Below are 17,302 nucleotides of genomic sequence, written 5' to 3' on the forward strand. Positions count from 1 at the left end.
TCCAAGGCATGGCTTGCTTTCTGTCACTTCTCTCCAGGGCTGTGGCCTCTGGCTGCTCCTGCTCTTCCAGTCTGGGGGCCCCACCCCAGCAGAGAATGTGACCTGGTTCCCTGAGCTGGACACATGTTGGATTTCTTTGGTCTCCTGACTCAGGAAGTCCTAGAATCCTGGATTGGAGGTGCCTTTGGCGGTCACCCAGTTTTGTTTACCTGTGGTCTAGATGAGAAGAGAGCCTCAGACACTGCACTGGATGTAGGCAGGAACATGGTCAGAATTAGGTGACTTGCTCAGCATCTTGTGGAGGTCAGGCACAAAGATGGAGGCCACCTACCTTTGACTGCTATGTCTGGGAGTCCCTGGAGTCACCACTGCTCTGGGAACAAGTTGCTTCACCCTGATTTGGGATCTCAAGGCTTTTCTTATTCTGGCCCTGAGTGCTGTTAGCTCTTTCCTTCCCCCACCCTTGAGTGATTTGGTAGAATGAACCTGCAAACGCTGACATGGCCTCTGAACAGCAAGGTCACAGGTCGTGGCTGTGTTGGGATGAAGAAGGGTGTGGGGTCTGGAATTTGGCTCTAGTTCTGGGGTTTGGGAAGAGGAAATTCTGAATGTCCCTGGGGTGGAGTTATGCTTTAAGATGCGATGTAGAAAACGATTTATGTGAATCTCTAGGCCACTATCCAGGGACTAATCATCTAGTGGTCTTGGGCATTTGTCTTCAAGATTTGATGGCCAAGAGAAAAACAGTATCGATGCGGAAAACATACTCAGAAAGTAAGCTGCTGCTAATTGCCTTCTCCAGGAAGGATTAACCCTAAGTAGAACTGAGCCCCGTGTGGCACCCTGCAGCCCTGAGAAACCTGCTGCTTACTTTCATTTGAAGTGCCTACTATTCAGAATGAACCCTTCCTCGGCACACTGTGACACCTTCAACTCAGCCTGGAATGCTGCTGTTTGTCATGCAGGGGGCCTGGTTTGCCTTCAGACCCTGCGATACCATTTTCCCTTCCTTTGCTCTTTTTTTTTTTCTTTTCTTTGAGACAGAGTCTTGTTCTGTCACCCAGGCTGGAGTGCAGTGGCACTATCTCGGCTCACTGCAACCTCTGCCTCCCGGATTCAAGTGATTCTCCTGCCTCAGCCTCCTTAGTAGCTGGGACTACTGGCACGTACCACCATGCCCGACTAATTGTTGGTACTTATTTATTTATTTATTTATTTTTTTGAGACAGAGTCTCGCTTTGTTGCCCAGGCTGGAGTGCAGTGGTGCTATCTCGGCTCACTGCAAGCTCCGCCTCCCGAGTTCACGCCATTCTTCTGCCTCAGCCTCCCAAGTAGCTGGGACTACAGGCGCCCGCCACCATGCCTGGCTAATTTTTTGTACTTTTTTAGTAGAGATGGGGTTTCACTGTGTTAGCCAGGATGGTCTCCATCTCCTGACCTCGTGATCTGCCTTCCTCAGCCTTCCAAAGTGAGCCATTTTGTTATTTTTAGTAGAGACAGGGTTTTACTGTGTTGGCCAGGCTGGTCTTGAACGCCTGACCTCAAGTGATCTGCCTGCTTTGACCTCCCAAAGTGCTGAGATTACAGGCGTGAGCCACTATGCCTAGCTTTTTTTGTTTTTATTTTTCAATTTGAGATCTTACTCTGTTGCCCAGGCTGGAGTGCAGTGATGCAATCATAGCTCAAACTCCTGGGCTCAAGTGATCCTCCCACCTCAGCCTCCCAAGTAGCTGGGGCTGCAGATGTGCGGCACCACACTGGGCTAATTATTTTTATTTTTTGTACAGATGGAGGGTCTCACTTTATTGACCAGGCTGGTCTCGAACTCCTGGTTTCTTTTTTTTTTTTCTTTTCTTTTGAGACAGAGTTTCGCTTTTGTCACTCAGTCTAGAGTGCAGTGGTGCGATCTGGGCTAACTGCAACCTCCATCTCTGGGTTCCTCCTGAGTAGCTGGAATCACAGGCACGTGCCACCATGCCTGGCCAATTTTTGTATTTTTTTTTTTTTGAAATGGAGTTTTGCTCTTGTTGCCCACGCTGGAGTGCAATGGTACGATCTCAGCTCACTGCAACCTCTGCCTCCCGAGTTCAAGTGATTCTCCTGTCTCAGCCTCTTGAGTAGCTGGGATTGCAGGCGCTCGCTGCTACGCCCAACTAATTTTTGTATTTTTAGTAGAGATGGGGTTTCATCATATTGGTCAGGCTGGTCTCAAACTCCTGACCTCAGGTGATCCACCTGCCTCTTCCTCCCAGAGTGCTGGGATTACAGGCATGAGCCACCACGCCTGGCCTGAACTCTTGGTTTCAAGCGATGCTCCTGCTTTGGCCGGAGTTAAGTCTTTGTTGCCAGTAGACTTGGCTTTGGGCACACCAGAGATGTACCCTGAGTGACTTACGGGTCTTCACATTCTCTCTGCATTCTCCTTTGTGTACTTCCTCCCACTCACCTGCTGTGTTAGCGCAAGTCATTCGAATGGATTTTTGTTTTGATTTACCTGCTTCACGCCATGCTTCCCCACTAGGGCTGTGCTTTACCCAAATTGACTTGCTTGGGGAATCCTATCTGGCTGTTGCCAGCTGCTCCCTGAAGAGTTGGATCTTTCTTCATACCCTGGATCACAGACTGAGAGTTGTGCTGTCAGTGGCAGATCACCCAGGACCACAGTGGCACCATCTTGGAACTCGAAAATTGACAGTTGTCAGGATTCCCCCCACTCTGATTTGTTACTGGGGCCCAGAACCTGTGCTAAGCCTAGACGCTGTGCCTCAGGCTGCTTTCTAGGCTGTCTGGGGTCAGCCTCTGCAGCAGGTTCCCCCGGCCCAGGGCAGGCTCTTACTCTTTCCTGCCAGTTGAGCTCTCAGGGTGTTTTGTGGCAGAACCGTCTTTGAGTTTGAATGACCAGGTAGAACTCACTAGTGGCCCCCTGCCGAGGATTCTGTATGTTTTCCCAGGAAGCAGTAGAGCTCACCTGGCTTGACATATTCTTGAAAAAGGAGTCTTGCTGTGATACAGAAATAATTCAGGACATTTTACTTCTTCCGTGGTTGGGTTAGTTCTTTGTTGTGTGAACGGCCAAACAGCCACTCCACGTTTAAGCGTGGATGTTTCAGATAAGTTATAAATGGTATTAGTGAGCATTTATTACTGTGTGCCAAGCACACTTCATTGGGTTTTTATTTCATTCTGACAACAAGTTTAATTGGTAGTTATTATTGCCCTCATTCTGAAGATGAGGTGGGTGAGGCTGACAGGGGAAGAATTTACCCGTGGTTACATAATAAAAAAGTAGCACAGCTGGGACTCTAACCCTGACAGTCTAACTGTAGTACCCCTGCCATTATTGCTGATAATGAGACAAGCACAAGGGTGACTGGGAGGATGGAGAGCCTGCAAAGGTAGTTACTGGTTAAGAAAGAGAAACCTGAGGACTCTCGGGGCTGGGAAGTCCTAGAAGGTAGGGTACTCGTGTGGCTTAGTTTTTGATCATAGTGTCCAGGATTTGATGAATATGTATTCATTAAATGAATGAATGAACAAACTAAAGAGGGCCAGGGAAGGAAGTGGCCAGAAGTCAGGTCCTTGGGGAATGTGGAGTGCCCAACATTGCTTTCCTGGGGTTGGGGACAGGGCCAAAATGGAATGGAAGCTCTGCAGAGAGGGACATCCTGGGGATTTTGGTCCATTGCTATGAAGAGAGGCATTGACAACTGTGTGTGGTCGTTGAACATCTTTATTTGATAGGGAAAAGGAGATCCCTGCTATGTTTTCTTAATTATTTAATAGGTAGTAATAAGCAGAAGATTTTCGGACCCAGGTCTCCTGTCTTTGTGTGTTGAAGCCACCTGGTAGGTGGTATTCACTGAACCTGAATCTGTTACTGCTGCTGCTACTGCTGTTGCTACTGCTGTTATTACTCACTGCAGCTTATACTTACTAAGTGGTTGCCATGTACGAGCCGTGGTGTGAAATGCTTTTACATGTGTTACCCCATCGAACCTCTCCATAATCCTGGGGCCTAGGGTCCGTTGTCACTCTGCTCATGGTTGTGCAGGTGGTAAATGCAGCATTGGAGCCAGATCCATCGACTCGAGTGTGCAACCTCCCCTTTGTCTGCCTCCCTCCTCCCACTGACCTCTGTGCTCAGCCCTGTGCAAGGTCCTGTAGATGATGTGGAAAATGAATTCAATGAGGCTTTTGCCACCAGGAAGCTTCAGGGTTAGTTGGGGAGAGGAAAACAACACACACAAAACTGTGGTGCTAATAATCCTGGCATATCATGTAACAGGGTAGCATATCATTAAGTGCCAGTGCCAATGCCCGGATGCCAATATTTAGGTTGAAGGAGAAGGGGTTGCCATTTTCCTTTGCTGCCACCCATAAGGGAAAGAGGTGGCATGTCATATGGAAAGTTCTCAGGCTGGGAAGATAAGAGATCAAGGTTGCAATCGTGGCTCTGCCACTAAGTTGATTTACATCCTAGGCAAGTCATTTATCCTGTGGAGTATGGGCACTCTAGGTGGTCCTTTCACCACCACACCTGGCTAATTTTTATATTTTTAGTAGAGCTGGGGTTTCACCATGTTGGTCAGGCTGGTCTCGAACTCCTGACCTTGAATGATCCCACCGCCTTGGCCTCCCAAAGTGCTGGGATTACAGGCATGAGCTACCGTGCCCAGCCTCTAGGGGATCCTTAATGTGCCTTTTATCCCTTCATTTCCTGAGAATAGAAGGAGATCCTGGAGTTCAACAGCATTATTAACACATATTTACTAAATTTATTCAATGTGCCAGATGCTGATCTAAATACTGTGGCTACATCAGTGAACAGGACAGTCTTTGCCTTCATAGAGTTTATGTTGTCTTCAGGGAAATAGACAATTGGGGTGGGGAGAGCTGGGGGCTCCCTTTGTAGAGAAGGTGTCACTAGATCCAGATGTTGAAGAGTGTGTGAGGTTCATTTTTGCTATACATTATTCATGTTTGCAGAGTATTTTGTGGGTTTTCACTTACTTTTAAAAATTTTTATTTATTTATTTTTTAAAGACAGAGTCTCACTCTGTTGCTGAGGATCCAGTGCAGTGGCATGATCTCAGCTCACTGCAACCTCCGCCTCCCAGCTACAAGAAATTCTCATGCCTCAGCCTCCCGAGTAGCTGGGTTTACAGGGCCTGCGCCACCATGCCCAGCTAGTTTTTGTATTTTATTAGAGATGGGGTGTCACTACGTTGGCTAGGCTGGTCTCAAACTCCTGACGTCAGGCGATCCACCCACCTTGGCATCCAAAGTGCTGGGTTACAGGTGTGAGCCACTATGCCCGGCCCGGTTTTCATTTCCAAGATGTCCTTTGGTTGTTATACCCACTCTGCCCCAAACAGAGATGAAGAGAAGGAGGGTGTTCTAAGTTGGGGAAACAGCAGTCATTGTGGGGCAGAGGTGAGCTCGCTTGGTTGGAGGGGCATTTAAGGTCATCAGCGTCCCCAGAAGAAGACCCTGAGACTAGGAGTCAGGCGCTGAGACAAGATCTGTCAGGAAGTTCTTTATTGAGGAAATGTTCCCGCGGGGACTATGAAGAGAGCTGGGGAAGGAGGACAGGGAAGGGAGGAGGCCAGCTCAGGTGGAGGGTGTGAACTCGGGTGGAAGTCTGAGCAAGGGATGGTTTCACTGTGGGCCTGCAGGAGCGCTGGGGTGAGTCATTCCTCAGTTTTGTCTCAGGGAGCTGGGCTTTCATGTGCCTGCACCGGGCAGTAACCGGCTCCAGCTCTGCACATGTGGGCAGAACGGCTTCCAGCAGCCCAGAGGTAGTTCTCTGAAGCAGAGCTGTGGATGCAGGCCATGGAAGGCACAGCCAAATGGCAAAAAGAGATGGAGGGAATTTGGGAGGCCAGCGGCAATGTCTGCTAGATGGGCATACGGTAGGGGCGTGTTGGGGATCAAAACACAGCATGGGCCAGGTGCGTCCTTGAACGTCTGGCAGAATTTAGAATCAATGTGATTAAGTAACGAATCAAGGCTTCTCATACAGGCAGTGGTGACTCTAAACTGATATAGAACAAAAACCCATTAGCTAAAAAGGACCCATCTAAATGGAAACTCTCAGTATTATTGATTATGGACACTAATTTGGCTAATGCATTTAAAAATCAATATGTTGACATATCAAGCAAACATTTTTTTAAATTATAGTGAGGACATTCAGCATGAGATCTACCCTTTTAACAAAAGTTTAAATGCATGATACCATATTGTTGACTGTAGGCATGATGTTATACAGCCAGTCTCCCCACTCTAGAACTTCTTCATCTTGCATGCAATCAGATAATTCTTGAACAGAAACAAATGCTGGCTTGATTTTCCTTAAAATATTACTACAATATTATGACACTAGCACTTGTATTTGAATTTCACATTGGTTCCCGTCATGACAGAGGAGATGAAATTCCTTAGGGCCGCCCTACTCTAGTACAACAATCTGCAGAGTAACCATGTTTTAGTTGCAGAGTATTGCTTATAGTCCCCCCGCTTTCTAATGTCCATTTGGCTAAGTAATTGCAAGACTAAATTATATGGCCCTGAACAAAGAGTAAACAGAAGCGCGAAAAACAATATTGCCCTAGATTGCTGGTCTTGTCAAATTTACTCTGTCAAATGTGTTTTTTCCGCTTTTTCCAAAAAATACGTAGATGCTTTTACTTTCCAAAGGCCACAATACGACTCATGGATCGTCAAATAACCAAAAAGACTGTATTGCTCTTGGTAACCCTGGGATGCCGATGAAAGCCCTTTGCTTTTATTTAATTTTTAAAAATAAACTGAAAGCAGTCCTTTCCATTGATGAGGTGAAGAGTGTTAGCAGTGTTGGTAACAAGATGGATATTTGGTGCATTTTAGTAGAAAGCATACAAAGGTATGGGAGGAGTTTATAATAACACATAATGTGTAATGGACGATACTGTTGTCTTAAAGGCTACATGAAAATTGGCGTTTTTAAAAAATATATGTGAAACTTTCCTAAGCAAATTTTGGCCGAAAGCCAGGAATAATTTTTGCATTGTATGCTTCAACCTGTCAGAATGCCAGGAACCAGGAAATAACGTTCTTTAAAAATTGGGGAATAGATGCACGTGGTGCAAAATTTGAACTGTAGGAATGCAGAGTTACTGACAAATTTCTCCCTCCCACTTCTGTCCTCTCGGCAGGGGGGCAGCCAGTCTTGACAGTTTCTTGTGTCTGTCTGGAGATAATCTCTGCCCATGAGACTATCTCTTAAGATCATGATAACTTTCAGATCTTCAGCAATTGTTTGGGCAAAGTGTCTTAAATTCATGGATTTTGTGTAACTGGTATCTTAACTACCCACATAGACATGTGATTTCCAGAAGTCAGTAGAATTGCTGATGTGCTTTTGTCTATAGTGTGTTAGAGTAAGAACGCAGAATCCTTTGGTTAAAAAAAAACCTCAAAAGAAGATTATAAGTGACAAAGCTGTACTTTTACCAAATGCAAATTTTGCTAAGGGTAAAATTATTATTAAAGAGTACTTTTTTTTTTTTTTTTTTTTTTTTTTTAAAGAGGCAGGGTTCTTACTCCGTCTCCGAGACTAGAGTGTAGTGGTGCAATCATAGCTCACTGCTGGATTTGACTGGGCCTGGTCAAAACATGTTTAGAATTAAAATTATATGTGGGCTTTTTGAGAGCTTAATGTAAAATAAAAAAGTGCAATTTTGCTTTATGTGTTTTCTGTAGCCATTGTATTTTTTAAATACTTTGTGTCTTTATAACAGGATGTACTTTGTCTAAATTTAAAAAAATTAAAAATAAGCCGGGCGCGGTGGCTCACACCTATAATCCCAGCACTCTGGGAGGCCAAGGCAGGCGGATCACCTGAGGTCAGGAGTTCGAGACCAGCCTGGTCAACATGGCAAAACCCTGTCTCTACTAAAAGTACAAAAATTAGCAGGGCATGGTGGCAAGCTACTCAGGAGACTGAGGCAGGAGAATCGCTTGAACCGGGGAGGCAGAGGTTACAGTGAGCTGAGATCATGCCACTGCACTCCAGCCTGGGTAACAAGAGCGAGACTGCATCTCAAAAAGCAAACAAACAAACCAACAAAAACTAAGCAGCACATTGAAAGAATTGTGTTAAGAGTTAGCACTACTCAGTAGTAAAGTCCAAGCAGCTAAACAGATAGAAGCTATGAAACTTAGCAGAGGTTAAATAACTATTGCAAAACCATAGTAATGACTATTCTCAGTTTTCTCAAAACTTCTCTTTGGTATGTTGTTGTTAGATTTTGCTTTACATTTTAACCTTCAACATTTGTTCAATATATTTATTATGTACATCTCTTTCTATATTTATAGATCTAGTTATGTACCAAAGAATGGTATGGCCAGACATGGTGGCTCATGTCTGTAATCCCAGCCCTTTGGGAGGCTGAGGTGGGAGGATCACTTGAGGCCAGGAATTTGAGACCAGCCTGGGCAATGTAGGAAGACCCCGTCTCTAAAATAAAATAAAATAAAATAAATAAAATAAAATAAAATAAAATATCAATCGTGGTGGTGTATGCCTGTAGTCCCAGGTACTTGGGAGGCTGAGGTGGGAGGATCACTTGAGCTCAGGAGTTAGAGGCTGTGATCAGGACGGGGTACTCCAGCCTGAATTACAGAGCAAGACCCTGTCTGAAAAAAAAGTCATTTTATTAATTTATTATCTAAATCGTGTCTCTAAGGCAAAGGAGGTTATTGCATGTTTGGGAGAGGGGTTCATATTAGATTTTGCTTCAGAGACCAGTTTTATTAGTTATATCAATTGAGCACAGGGCAACATGATGAATATATTCATTAAGGAAACATCCATTTTTTGAGCCTCCTGTCATCATCCACAATATATGGTAATGATATCAGTGATCTCCACCTGTGACATTGTTGTTATGAAGAGTAAATAATGTATGTGAAAATGCTTTGATGAGCTTTAAAGTGCTACAGATGTTATCTGTTAAGAAAGTTTGTTCTGGCCAGGACATCGGGATGGATGGCGAGGTGGGGAGAGCTGGAGCTGGAGATGACAGCTGGGGATTTGTCAGGGAGCTTCCTGATACGCCTGAGGTGGTGGGCATGGAGTTGGGTGGGGGCAGGTTTAGAGGCCACATGAGGGAAGAATGTTTGAAAGTTTAGTATCTGGTTGACTGGGGAGAGGAGGTGGGATTACTGACAGAGATTGGGGAGGGGAGAGGGAAACCGATTAGAAGGTGGTGGGGAAATGACATTGAGTTTGAGGCTGGATTGAAGAAAGGGCCGATGGAGTTGGCTTATTGAGTTTACGGCTTTAGAACCATTTAAGTGGCCAGCAGTCAGAGTGGCCAGAGTTGAGACCCAGATGCGCCCAGGAGATTATCTGAAGTCCAGGCCTCTGACCTGGTCTTTTTTTTTTTTTTCCTTTTTGAGATGGAGTCTCTCTCACTCTGTCACCCAGGCAGGAGTGCAATGGTGCGATCTTGGCTCACTGCAACTTCCGCCTCCCGAGTTCAAGCGATCCTCTTACCTCAGCCTCCTGGGTAACTGGGATTACAGGTGTGCACCACCACACCCGGCTAATTTTTGTATTTTTAGTAGATACAGGGTTTCACCGTGTTGGCCAGGTTGGTCTCAAACTCCTGACCTCAAGTGATCCACCCGCCTTGGCCTCCCAAAGTGTTGAGATTGCAGGCATGAATCACCGCGTCCGGCCTGACCTGGTCTTTAAGTCTCTGTCACCAGAGTTGGAAGACGGAAATAAAGGGAATGGGGGGTGTGGCTGAGAGACTTAACACACAATGAAACTTATCCTGTCTAAAGCTGATACCGGTGTCTGTCAACAAGAAATCGACATCCAAGTAATAGAATGAAAACATTAAGCCCACGCAGCAGAGGATGATACAGAATCGACTTCTCCTAAAGGGAAAGATTAAATACACAGTTTGAACTGGAGAATGGAGAGAGTGGCTATCAGCATGTCGTGTGTCCCTGTGTTAGCATCAGCCAGTGGACCTACAGGGCAGAGAGGAGGAGAGGTGTTTGGCATCAGAGCAGCAGGCAGAGCCACGGCCCAGGTCACCTGATGCCTGGGATTCGCTTGGCTCCCCTGCTTTGGTTGCTCATGTCAGGGTGAGGGCTTTGGAATGTGGGGCAGCGACAGCTATGCTCCTCCTTCCCAATCCTGTCACACCGTTCTCCTACATTCAGATGTCTACCCCAAGCTATACCCCCTCTGTAGGCACATTCTTTTCTGTGAGTCTAGATGGCCGTGGCTTTTGGTGGCTGAGCTATGATTTTAGCTCACAAACAGCCATGTCAGCTCATGCCCTAGCTCTGGGATTACCAGGGACGTCCCCTCCCTCCTTCTCCTGCTTGCTGCTTTTTACTGTCTGCTGGACGCTCCAGGGGCCTGTAAGAGAAGGTCAGATGGCATCAGCATCTCTCCTTCCTTCCCCCTTCCTGCTCTGAATCCCTGGTCTATTGGAGTTTGGCACCCAAGAGCCAGTTGGACAAGTTTCTGCCCTGCCCAGCTTGGGCAATGACACTGGGCCTCTTTTGGTATAACCCTGCTGGTCCTGCTCTTGTATTTACCTTTCGTTGATAATCAGCTCTTAGATAATGTCTCATGGGAGATGGCAGGGCCTAAAGGAAAGTGCATGGGATTTGGGAATCAGAAAGGGTTGTGCTTGAATACTGGCTCCCCTGTTTGCTGCCTGTGTGACCTAGGGCAGGTTCCTTCACCAGCCCCATCCTTAGTTTCTTCATCTGTGAAATGGGATTGTTAGGATTAGGCGACCACATGTGAAGATGCCTAGCAGCATGCCTGGCACATCATAATTTCTAAATATATGTCAGTTTCCTTCTTTCTTTCTCAGGCTGTTTCTTTGCCAAAGCACCAGATTGATGTTAGGAGTTTGAGCTCTGTCTTCATTTGGCTCCCTAAGAAAGTCACTTCCCCCAGTTGAGCCTTAGAGGACTCATGTGTGGTGAATGAAGAGGTATGCACAGAACCTTTGAGTGCTGACATGCTGTGAGTTTATGGATCAATAGTTGGGTCTTCTGGTCATTTCTGTGTTCTTTGTGACTCTCACTGGAAGAGGGGGAAGGGAGTAGGAGTCACATGGGTAAAAATTTCTCCTTCAACAAGAAATACTGCTGTTGCTAGAAAAAGGATTAACGTGGGAGGTGTGCCACATCCCTGTATGGACACCTCAGCTGCTTCCTTGGTGACGGAGAAGAATAAGCCATATATTTTCCCCTCCTAGGGAGCTGGCTCCTTCAAGGACCTTAGTGGCAGAAGAACTCTTTAGCAAAAAGGAAGGTACTGGCATTGTCTTCATAAAACCACATTTATTTATTTATTTATTTATTTTTGAGATGGAGTCTGGCTCTGCCGGCCGGGCTGGAGTGCAGTGGCATGATCTCGGCTCATTGCAACCTTCGCCTCCTGGGCTCAATCAGTTTTCGTGCCTCAGCCTCCCAAGTAGCTGGGATTACAAGCACATGCCACTATGCCCGGCTAATTTTTTATACTTTTAGTAGAGATGGGGTTTCACCATGTTGGCCAGGCTGGTCTCGAATTCCTGACTTCGGGTGATCCCCCTGCCTCAGCCTCCCAAAAAGTGCTGGGATTACAGGCGTGAGCCACCGCGCCCAGCCTAAAACCACCTGTCTTTTAACAGGAACCTGCCCTGTGCCCTATGTGGTTTCTCAAAATTTAGAAGTCCAACAAGTGTACAGACCACTCCTGACTTGTAGGCATCCTCATGTGGGATCACTGCCAGCCAGACACGGCACGGCACAGCATGGGAATCTCCATTCCCTCTTCCTCTCTCTCTCCTACCTTTACTCCCTCCTCTCTGTTGGCTGCTGGTGCAGCAGCCACGGTAACTCTGTGGGCTACTGGCTGGCGTGGCCTTTTCTCTTACCAGCTGCTGTGTCTCTGGGCCAGAGTTAGCAGGGCCAGCTGGTGCCTGCAGCCATGACCTCCAACCTGGAGGCACATGGAATCCCTTGGGAGCTCTGGAAACAGGCAGGTGCCTGTGCCCTATCCCAGACCAGTTCAAACCCTGAGGATGAAGCATGGGTCTTAGTTTGTTTAGAAATCTCCCAAGGTAGCCAGGAGACATGGTGACTCATGCCTGTAATCCCAGTACTTTGGGAGGCCAAGGCGAGTGGATCACCTGATGTCAGGAGTTCGAGATCAGCCTGGCCAATATGGTGAAACCCCATCTCTACTAAAAATACATAAATTAGCCGGGCGTGTTTGGTGCATGGCTGTAGTCCCAGCTACTTGGGAGACTGAGGCACAAGAGTTGCTTGAACCTGGGAGGTGGAGGTTGCAGTGAGCCGAGATTATGCCATTGCATATCCAACCTGGGCAATGGAGTCATCTCAAAATAAATAAATAAAGATATCTCCCGAGGTGATTCACATAAGCAGCCCTCCAGAACTTCATTCCCCCCACCCACTGGCTGCACTTTGTATCTGCTCAGATGCCTTCATCTCGATGCTTCCTGTCTCTCTCCCTATGACCTATTCTTCAACTCTGCCCCTACATTTTTGACCCCCTTTTCATTGGGGTTCAATCCTTTCCTGCCTCTTCTACCTGATCCTGATTCCTGTCCCACAGAGGCCTTGCCTAGGTCGTGGGAACTGCAAACTGAAGTGACCCCCAAGTTGGAACCTGGGAGATGTCACAAGGAAATGCTATTTGCCAGTGGTGGGCAGAGCTGCATTGGTCTTCCAATACCTGATGAACTCGGTGGGCTTGTATGGACTGGTTGGGAACTTCACCACCGTGCAAGTATGTTTTCATTTAAAAATTAAGGAGTTCCCTCTGTAAAGCAGTAAGATTCTACTCATGACCTTCGTGTGCTTCCGTCCAGTAGGAAGAGACCTAAACTCTCAGAAAAGCATACTCCAAATACAGAGTCCACGGCTAGATTTTGTCCTGTTGACCGGCTGTTCTTAAACTTGGGCCTGTTTAGGGATCACGTGGGAGCATTTTAAAAATGTCCATATTCTGACCACATTCCATTTAATTCTCATTCAGTGTTCTGTGGGGGAAGCTTGAGCATGGGTTTTTTTTTTTTTTTTTTAAATCTCTGTTTTCTTTTTAATAAATAGAGTCAGGGCCTTGCTGTGTTACTCAGGCTGGAGTGCAGTGACACAATCATAGCTCACCGCAGCCGGCTAATTTCTTTATTTTACTTTTTGTAGAGACAGAGTCTTGCTATGTTGCCCAGGCTGGTCTTGAACCCTTAGCCTCAAGTGATCCTCCCACCTCAGCCTCCCCAAGTGTTGGGATTACAGGTGTGCGCCATTGCACCTGGCCATTCTTGGGGTGTTGAAAACAAGCTCTCCAGGAAATTCTGGTGTGCACCAAAGTTGGAGAAGGATTTGTGTGCCTAAATCCAGAGAGAGGGGAGGTCAGGGCAGGCTGGAGTCAGTTCAGGCTTCGGGGAGGCAAGTCTTGAGTTTATCCTTTTCCTAGAGGAGTCTGAACTATGGCCAGGGAAGATGGGGGACAGCTTCAGTGGACTCCTCTCCCCAGCTCTGATCCCCTGCCCCTCCCTAGGTGCTGTTTCTTGGCCTCCCTGCCCTGACACCTGGCTGCCCAGGCCCTCAGCTCAGGCATCCCCACTCTGTCTTCCTTGATCAGAAAGCACCTTCCTGGGGCTGCTGATGTGTCGCCCTGGCAGTCAGCTGTCACCGTTCATCTATGTCCAGTCACTGGAGTGGACACTGAGTGTCACTTTGGATCAAGCCTCAAGGATCCTGGGGCTGTTTTCTCCCACGTCTCCCATTTCCCCTGGATGGGGAGGAAGGTGGGAGGGAGGCAGCATCAGACATGCGTCAGATTTTCCTGGCTTCTCCTGGTGTAGAGGACGTACAGTTGAGCCCAGGAGCAGACTGTGGGTGGGGTGTGGGTGAAGGGGTGAGGACCCCTGCCCTTCCCCCTGGGGTCCCTGGGCCTGGAGAGCAGCTGCGGCTTCTTTCTCTCTGAATAGGGAGAGCTGCCAGGGAGGCCGGGACAGACGGGTGGAGCAGCCCCCGAGGGGCAGAGGAGATGAAGTAGTTGAAACCTGATCAGCTCATAGTTGTCGTTCCGTGTGGGTTAGCGTCTGAATGGTTCCCCAAATCCCACTTCATCACTCATAATTCAGGCTAGGACTCCTGAGGCCGCTGGGCTGTGGTTTGGGGTGAGGAGAGTGTGTTGTGCAACAGCGGCCCTGAGACTTGGCATTTGCATCTTGTAATTAGTGCTGTGGGAGGGGGATCAGGACTCCAATAGGAAGGGGTGGGCCCTCTCGTGTCTTTCCATGGAATTCTCCCCACCACCCTATGAAACAGGGTTTAGCATCTCCGTTGTATGGGTAAAGAGACTTGCCTATGGTTACAGAGCATTAATATCACAGTTAGAATTCCAACAGCTCAAGCTTTTAAAATTACCCCATGCCACTTCCAGGGCACTGCATTGAAAGTCAGCTTTGGTTTAGGCTTTGCCACCAATTAGGTGACCTTGGACAAATCCCCTCACTCACAAGCCACTTTCGTAAACTGCAAAATGGGGTCAGGGTGTGGACCCTTAGTCCCCAGCAGAGTCCCGCGGTTCCTGTGTCCCTGGAGCCCGTTGGTCTCCCTCCGTAAGTCTGACCTTGGGCGGTGTGGCGTCTTTGCCCAGAGCGGTTCTCACTGCCTTTTGGGAGCTGGGGCTCCTATGTGGACTCTGATTTAAGGGCTACAAGGCCTATCTCTCCCTACCCAATAGAGGTTTCCTGAAAAAAAACAAAACGAAAAGCAGTCGCTATGTTGTTGAAAAAAATATAGAAGTGTAAATCAGACTGTCCACAGTTGACATGGCAATCTGGCTGTGAGAGGCAGCTCTTAGCTTACTGCCTCATTGGCAAAGGGAAGAACATGGAGTGCAGAGTCTTTTAGTCTTTTCTAGGTCCCCCACTCTAAGATTCTCGGGTTCCGAGAATACTTTTTTTGTAGTATTATCCCCGTCCATTTTCTTGCTTGAATTTGCTTCAAACGACATACGTTAATTTAGATAGCTGGGGTTAGAAGGACTCTTACCTACCACCTGAGGAGACATTTACAGAAAAGAAGAAGAAAAAAAAATATGTAATGTTTTTATAGAGACAGGGTTTCACTATGTTGGCCAGGGTGGTCTCAAACTCCTGGTCTCAAGCAGTCCTCCTGCTCCAGCCTCCCAAAGTGCTGAGATTACAGGTGTGAGCCACCACGCCTGGTCCACCTGAGACACTTCTTAAGGCTGTCTCCAGATAGGTCATTTAACTGATAATTCTTAGGTAAATTTACTAAATTCCCTTTATCCAAGATTCACCTTCTTTTATTGCTTTGAGAGGACCCCAGATAATGGAGACTTCAGAGGTTTTTCTTGGCAACAATTTAAGAGGTCAGCAGGAGCTATGCACGGAGTCTCAGATTCATAGGGGAATGGTCTGCATTCGAAGCCCCACAGCTGTGATTTCTGACCTTGACCGTGACTCTGGCATGGGACTGCCCTGGGTTTTCGCTGCTTCATCCCTGCCAATGGGGACAATAGAAAGCCAAAGATGGTGTGCCAGGTAGAGCACATTGTCAGACCTGGTGCCCGTGAGTCTCCTGCTGTCGTGATAGTGCATTCATTTCATGTTTTATACTGTACAGACACCTTTCCTTTGCTACTTATAACAGCCCTATCAGGTGGGCTGAACAGATATATGTATTTTTTATTTCTATATTGTGTGAGTTTGTATCCTATGTATTATAAAAAAAGTTGAACTGGCATAAAACAGGACAGAGTCAGTGAGATCTCAGGGCACACGCAAAAACTATAACAGCTCACACTTGCTGAGAGCCTTCTACATACAGGGACAATTCCAAGTGCTCTTAAATGTATTTATTTATTTTTTTATTTTGGGGGGATGGAGTCTCACTCTTTCATCCAGGCTGGAGTGCAGTGGTGAGATCTTGGCTCACTGCAACCTCCACCTCCTAGGTTCAAGCAATTCTCCTGCCTCAGCTTCCCCAGTAGGTGGGACTACAAGTGCGAGCCACCAAGCCCAACTTTATATGTTTAGCAGAAATGGGGTTTTGCCATGCTGTCCAGGCTGCTCTCAAACTCCTGACTTGAGGTGATACTCCCACCTCAGCCTCCCAAAGTGCTGGGATTACAGACGTGAGCCACTGTGCCTGGCCTTCTTAAATGTATTAACTCATTTTTACAGCTTTCTTATGAGGTAGGTGCTATTATCCCCGTTTCACAGAAGGAAAAGCTGAGGCTTGGTGGTTAAGGAACTTGTTCACAGTGGAGCTTATGCTTTTTTTTTCTTTTTTTTTTTTAGAGATAGGGTCTTGCTGTGTTGTGCAGTGGCATGAACATGGCTTACTGCAGCCTCCATCTCCTGGGCTCCAGCAGTCCTCCCAACTCAGCCTTCCATGGAGCTGGGACTACAAGTGTGAGCCACCACACCCAGCTAATTTTTAAAATTTTTGTAGAGATGGGGTCTTGATATGTTATCCAGGCTGGTCTCAAACTCCTGGCCTCAAGTGATCTTCCCACCTTGGCCTTCCAAAGTGCTGGGATTATAGGCATGAACCACTCTGCCCAACCTGAGCACATACTTTGACCACTGTACTAGAGTATTTCTTTATAATAGATAAGGCTTGAGGGTAATGTTAATGTCACAGGTTTCCATCAGGAATCCTGAATCATTATCCAGGAATTATCATCACCGTTTCACAGGTGAGGAATGTAAGTTAAAGAATGGTTGAGTACCTTGCTCAGTGTTGCCAGGGAAGTGGCATGAACAGAGCTAGAATCTTGGTCTTCTGTCTGTTGGTGCTGTTTCCACAGCCTTCTTAAAATGAAAATTATGTGCCTTTCAGAATCTGGCAATGGGGGCAGGAGCTGTTGGAGCTTTGCAGCTGACCTACATCTCGAAGGTAATGTTGACCTGGAACTCTGGGAATTCATACTCTGTAAGTGGATCTGGTTTCTAAGCAAGGGGAAGTGTCCAGTCCTTTGGGCATTAGTATTTTGGGACGTTGCATGGTGTTGAAATGTTCCTCTGACCCCACACACTGCCTGTGGAAGCTTAGCTGCTGATGGGTGGCTGTAGAGGTATGTAGTTAGCAAGTTGTTGGAGGGTGGACCTACAGCCTCTTACTCCTTGAACACATCCATCCATAATGCTCCCAGCTCCTGCACAAGGAGGTGTTATGTGGTGGAGGAGCTGGGGTAGGGGTGGGACATGATCCATGACCTTTT

General features: G+C 47.0%; 1 protein-coding gene across 3 annotated transcripts in view; it reads left to right on the forward strand.

The window, feature by feature from the left end:
• The first annotated feature begins 16,545 nt into the window (after nt 1-16,545).
• PLEKHA2 (pleckstrin homology domain containing A2) overlaps nt 16,546-17,302 on the forward strand; it is a 39,114-nt gene continuing 38,357 nt past the window's right edge. The window contains exon 1 of one of the 3 annotated variants that reach the window (XM_031669493.1): nt 16,546-17,013. In XM_031669493.1, the coding sequence (XP_031525353.1) occupies nt 16,930-17,013 (84 nt within the window). In that variant the 5' untranslated portion in view covers nt 16,546-16,929. The remainder of the gene's footprint in view (nt 17,014-17,302) is intronic. The other 2 variants (XM_031669490.1, XM_031669491.1) reach the window with 2 other exon arrangements.

This window comes from Papio anubis, chromosome 8 (genome assembly GCF_008728515.1).
Source record: "Papio anubis isolate 15944 chromosome 8, Panubis1.0, whole genome shotgun sequence".
Classification (NCBI taxonomy): domain Eukaryota; kingdom Metazoa; phylum Chordata; class Mammalia; order Primates; family Cercopithecidae; genus Papio; species Papio anubis.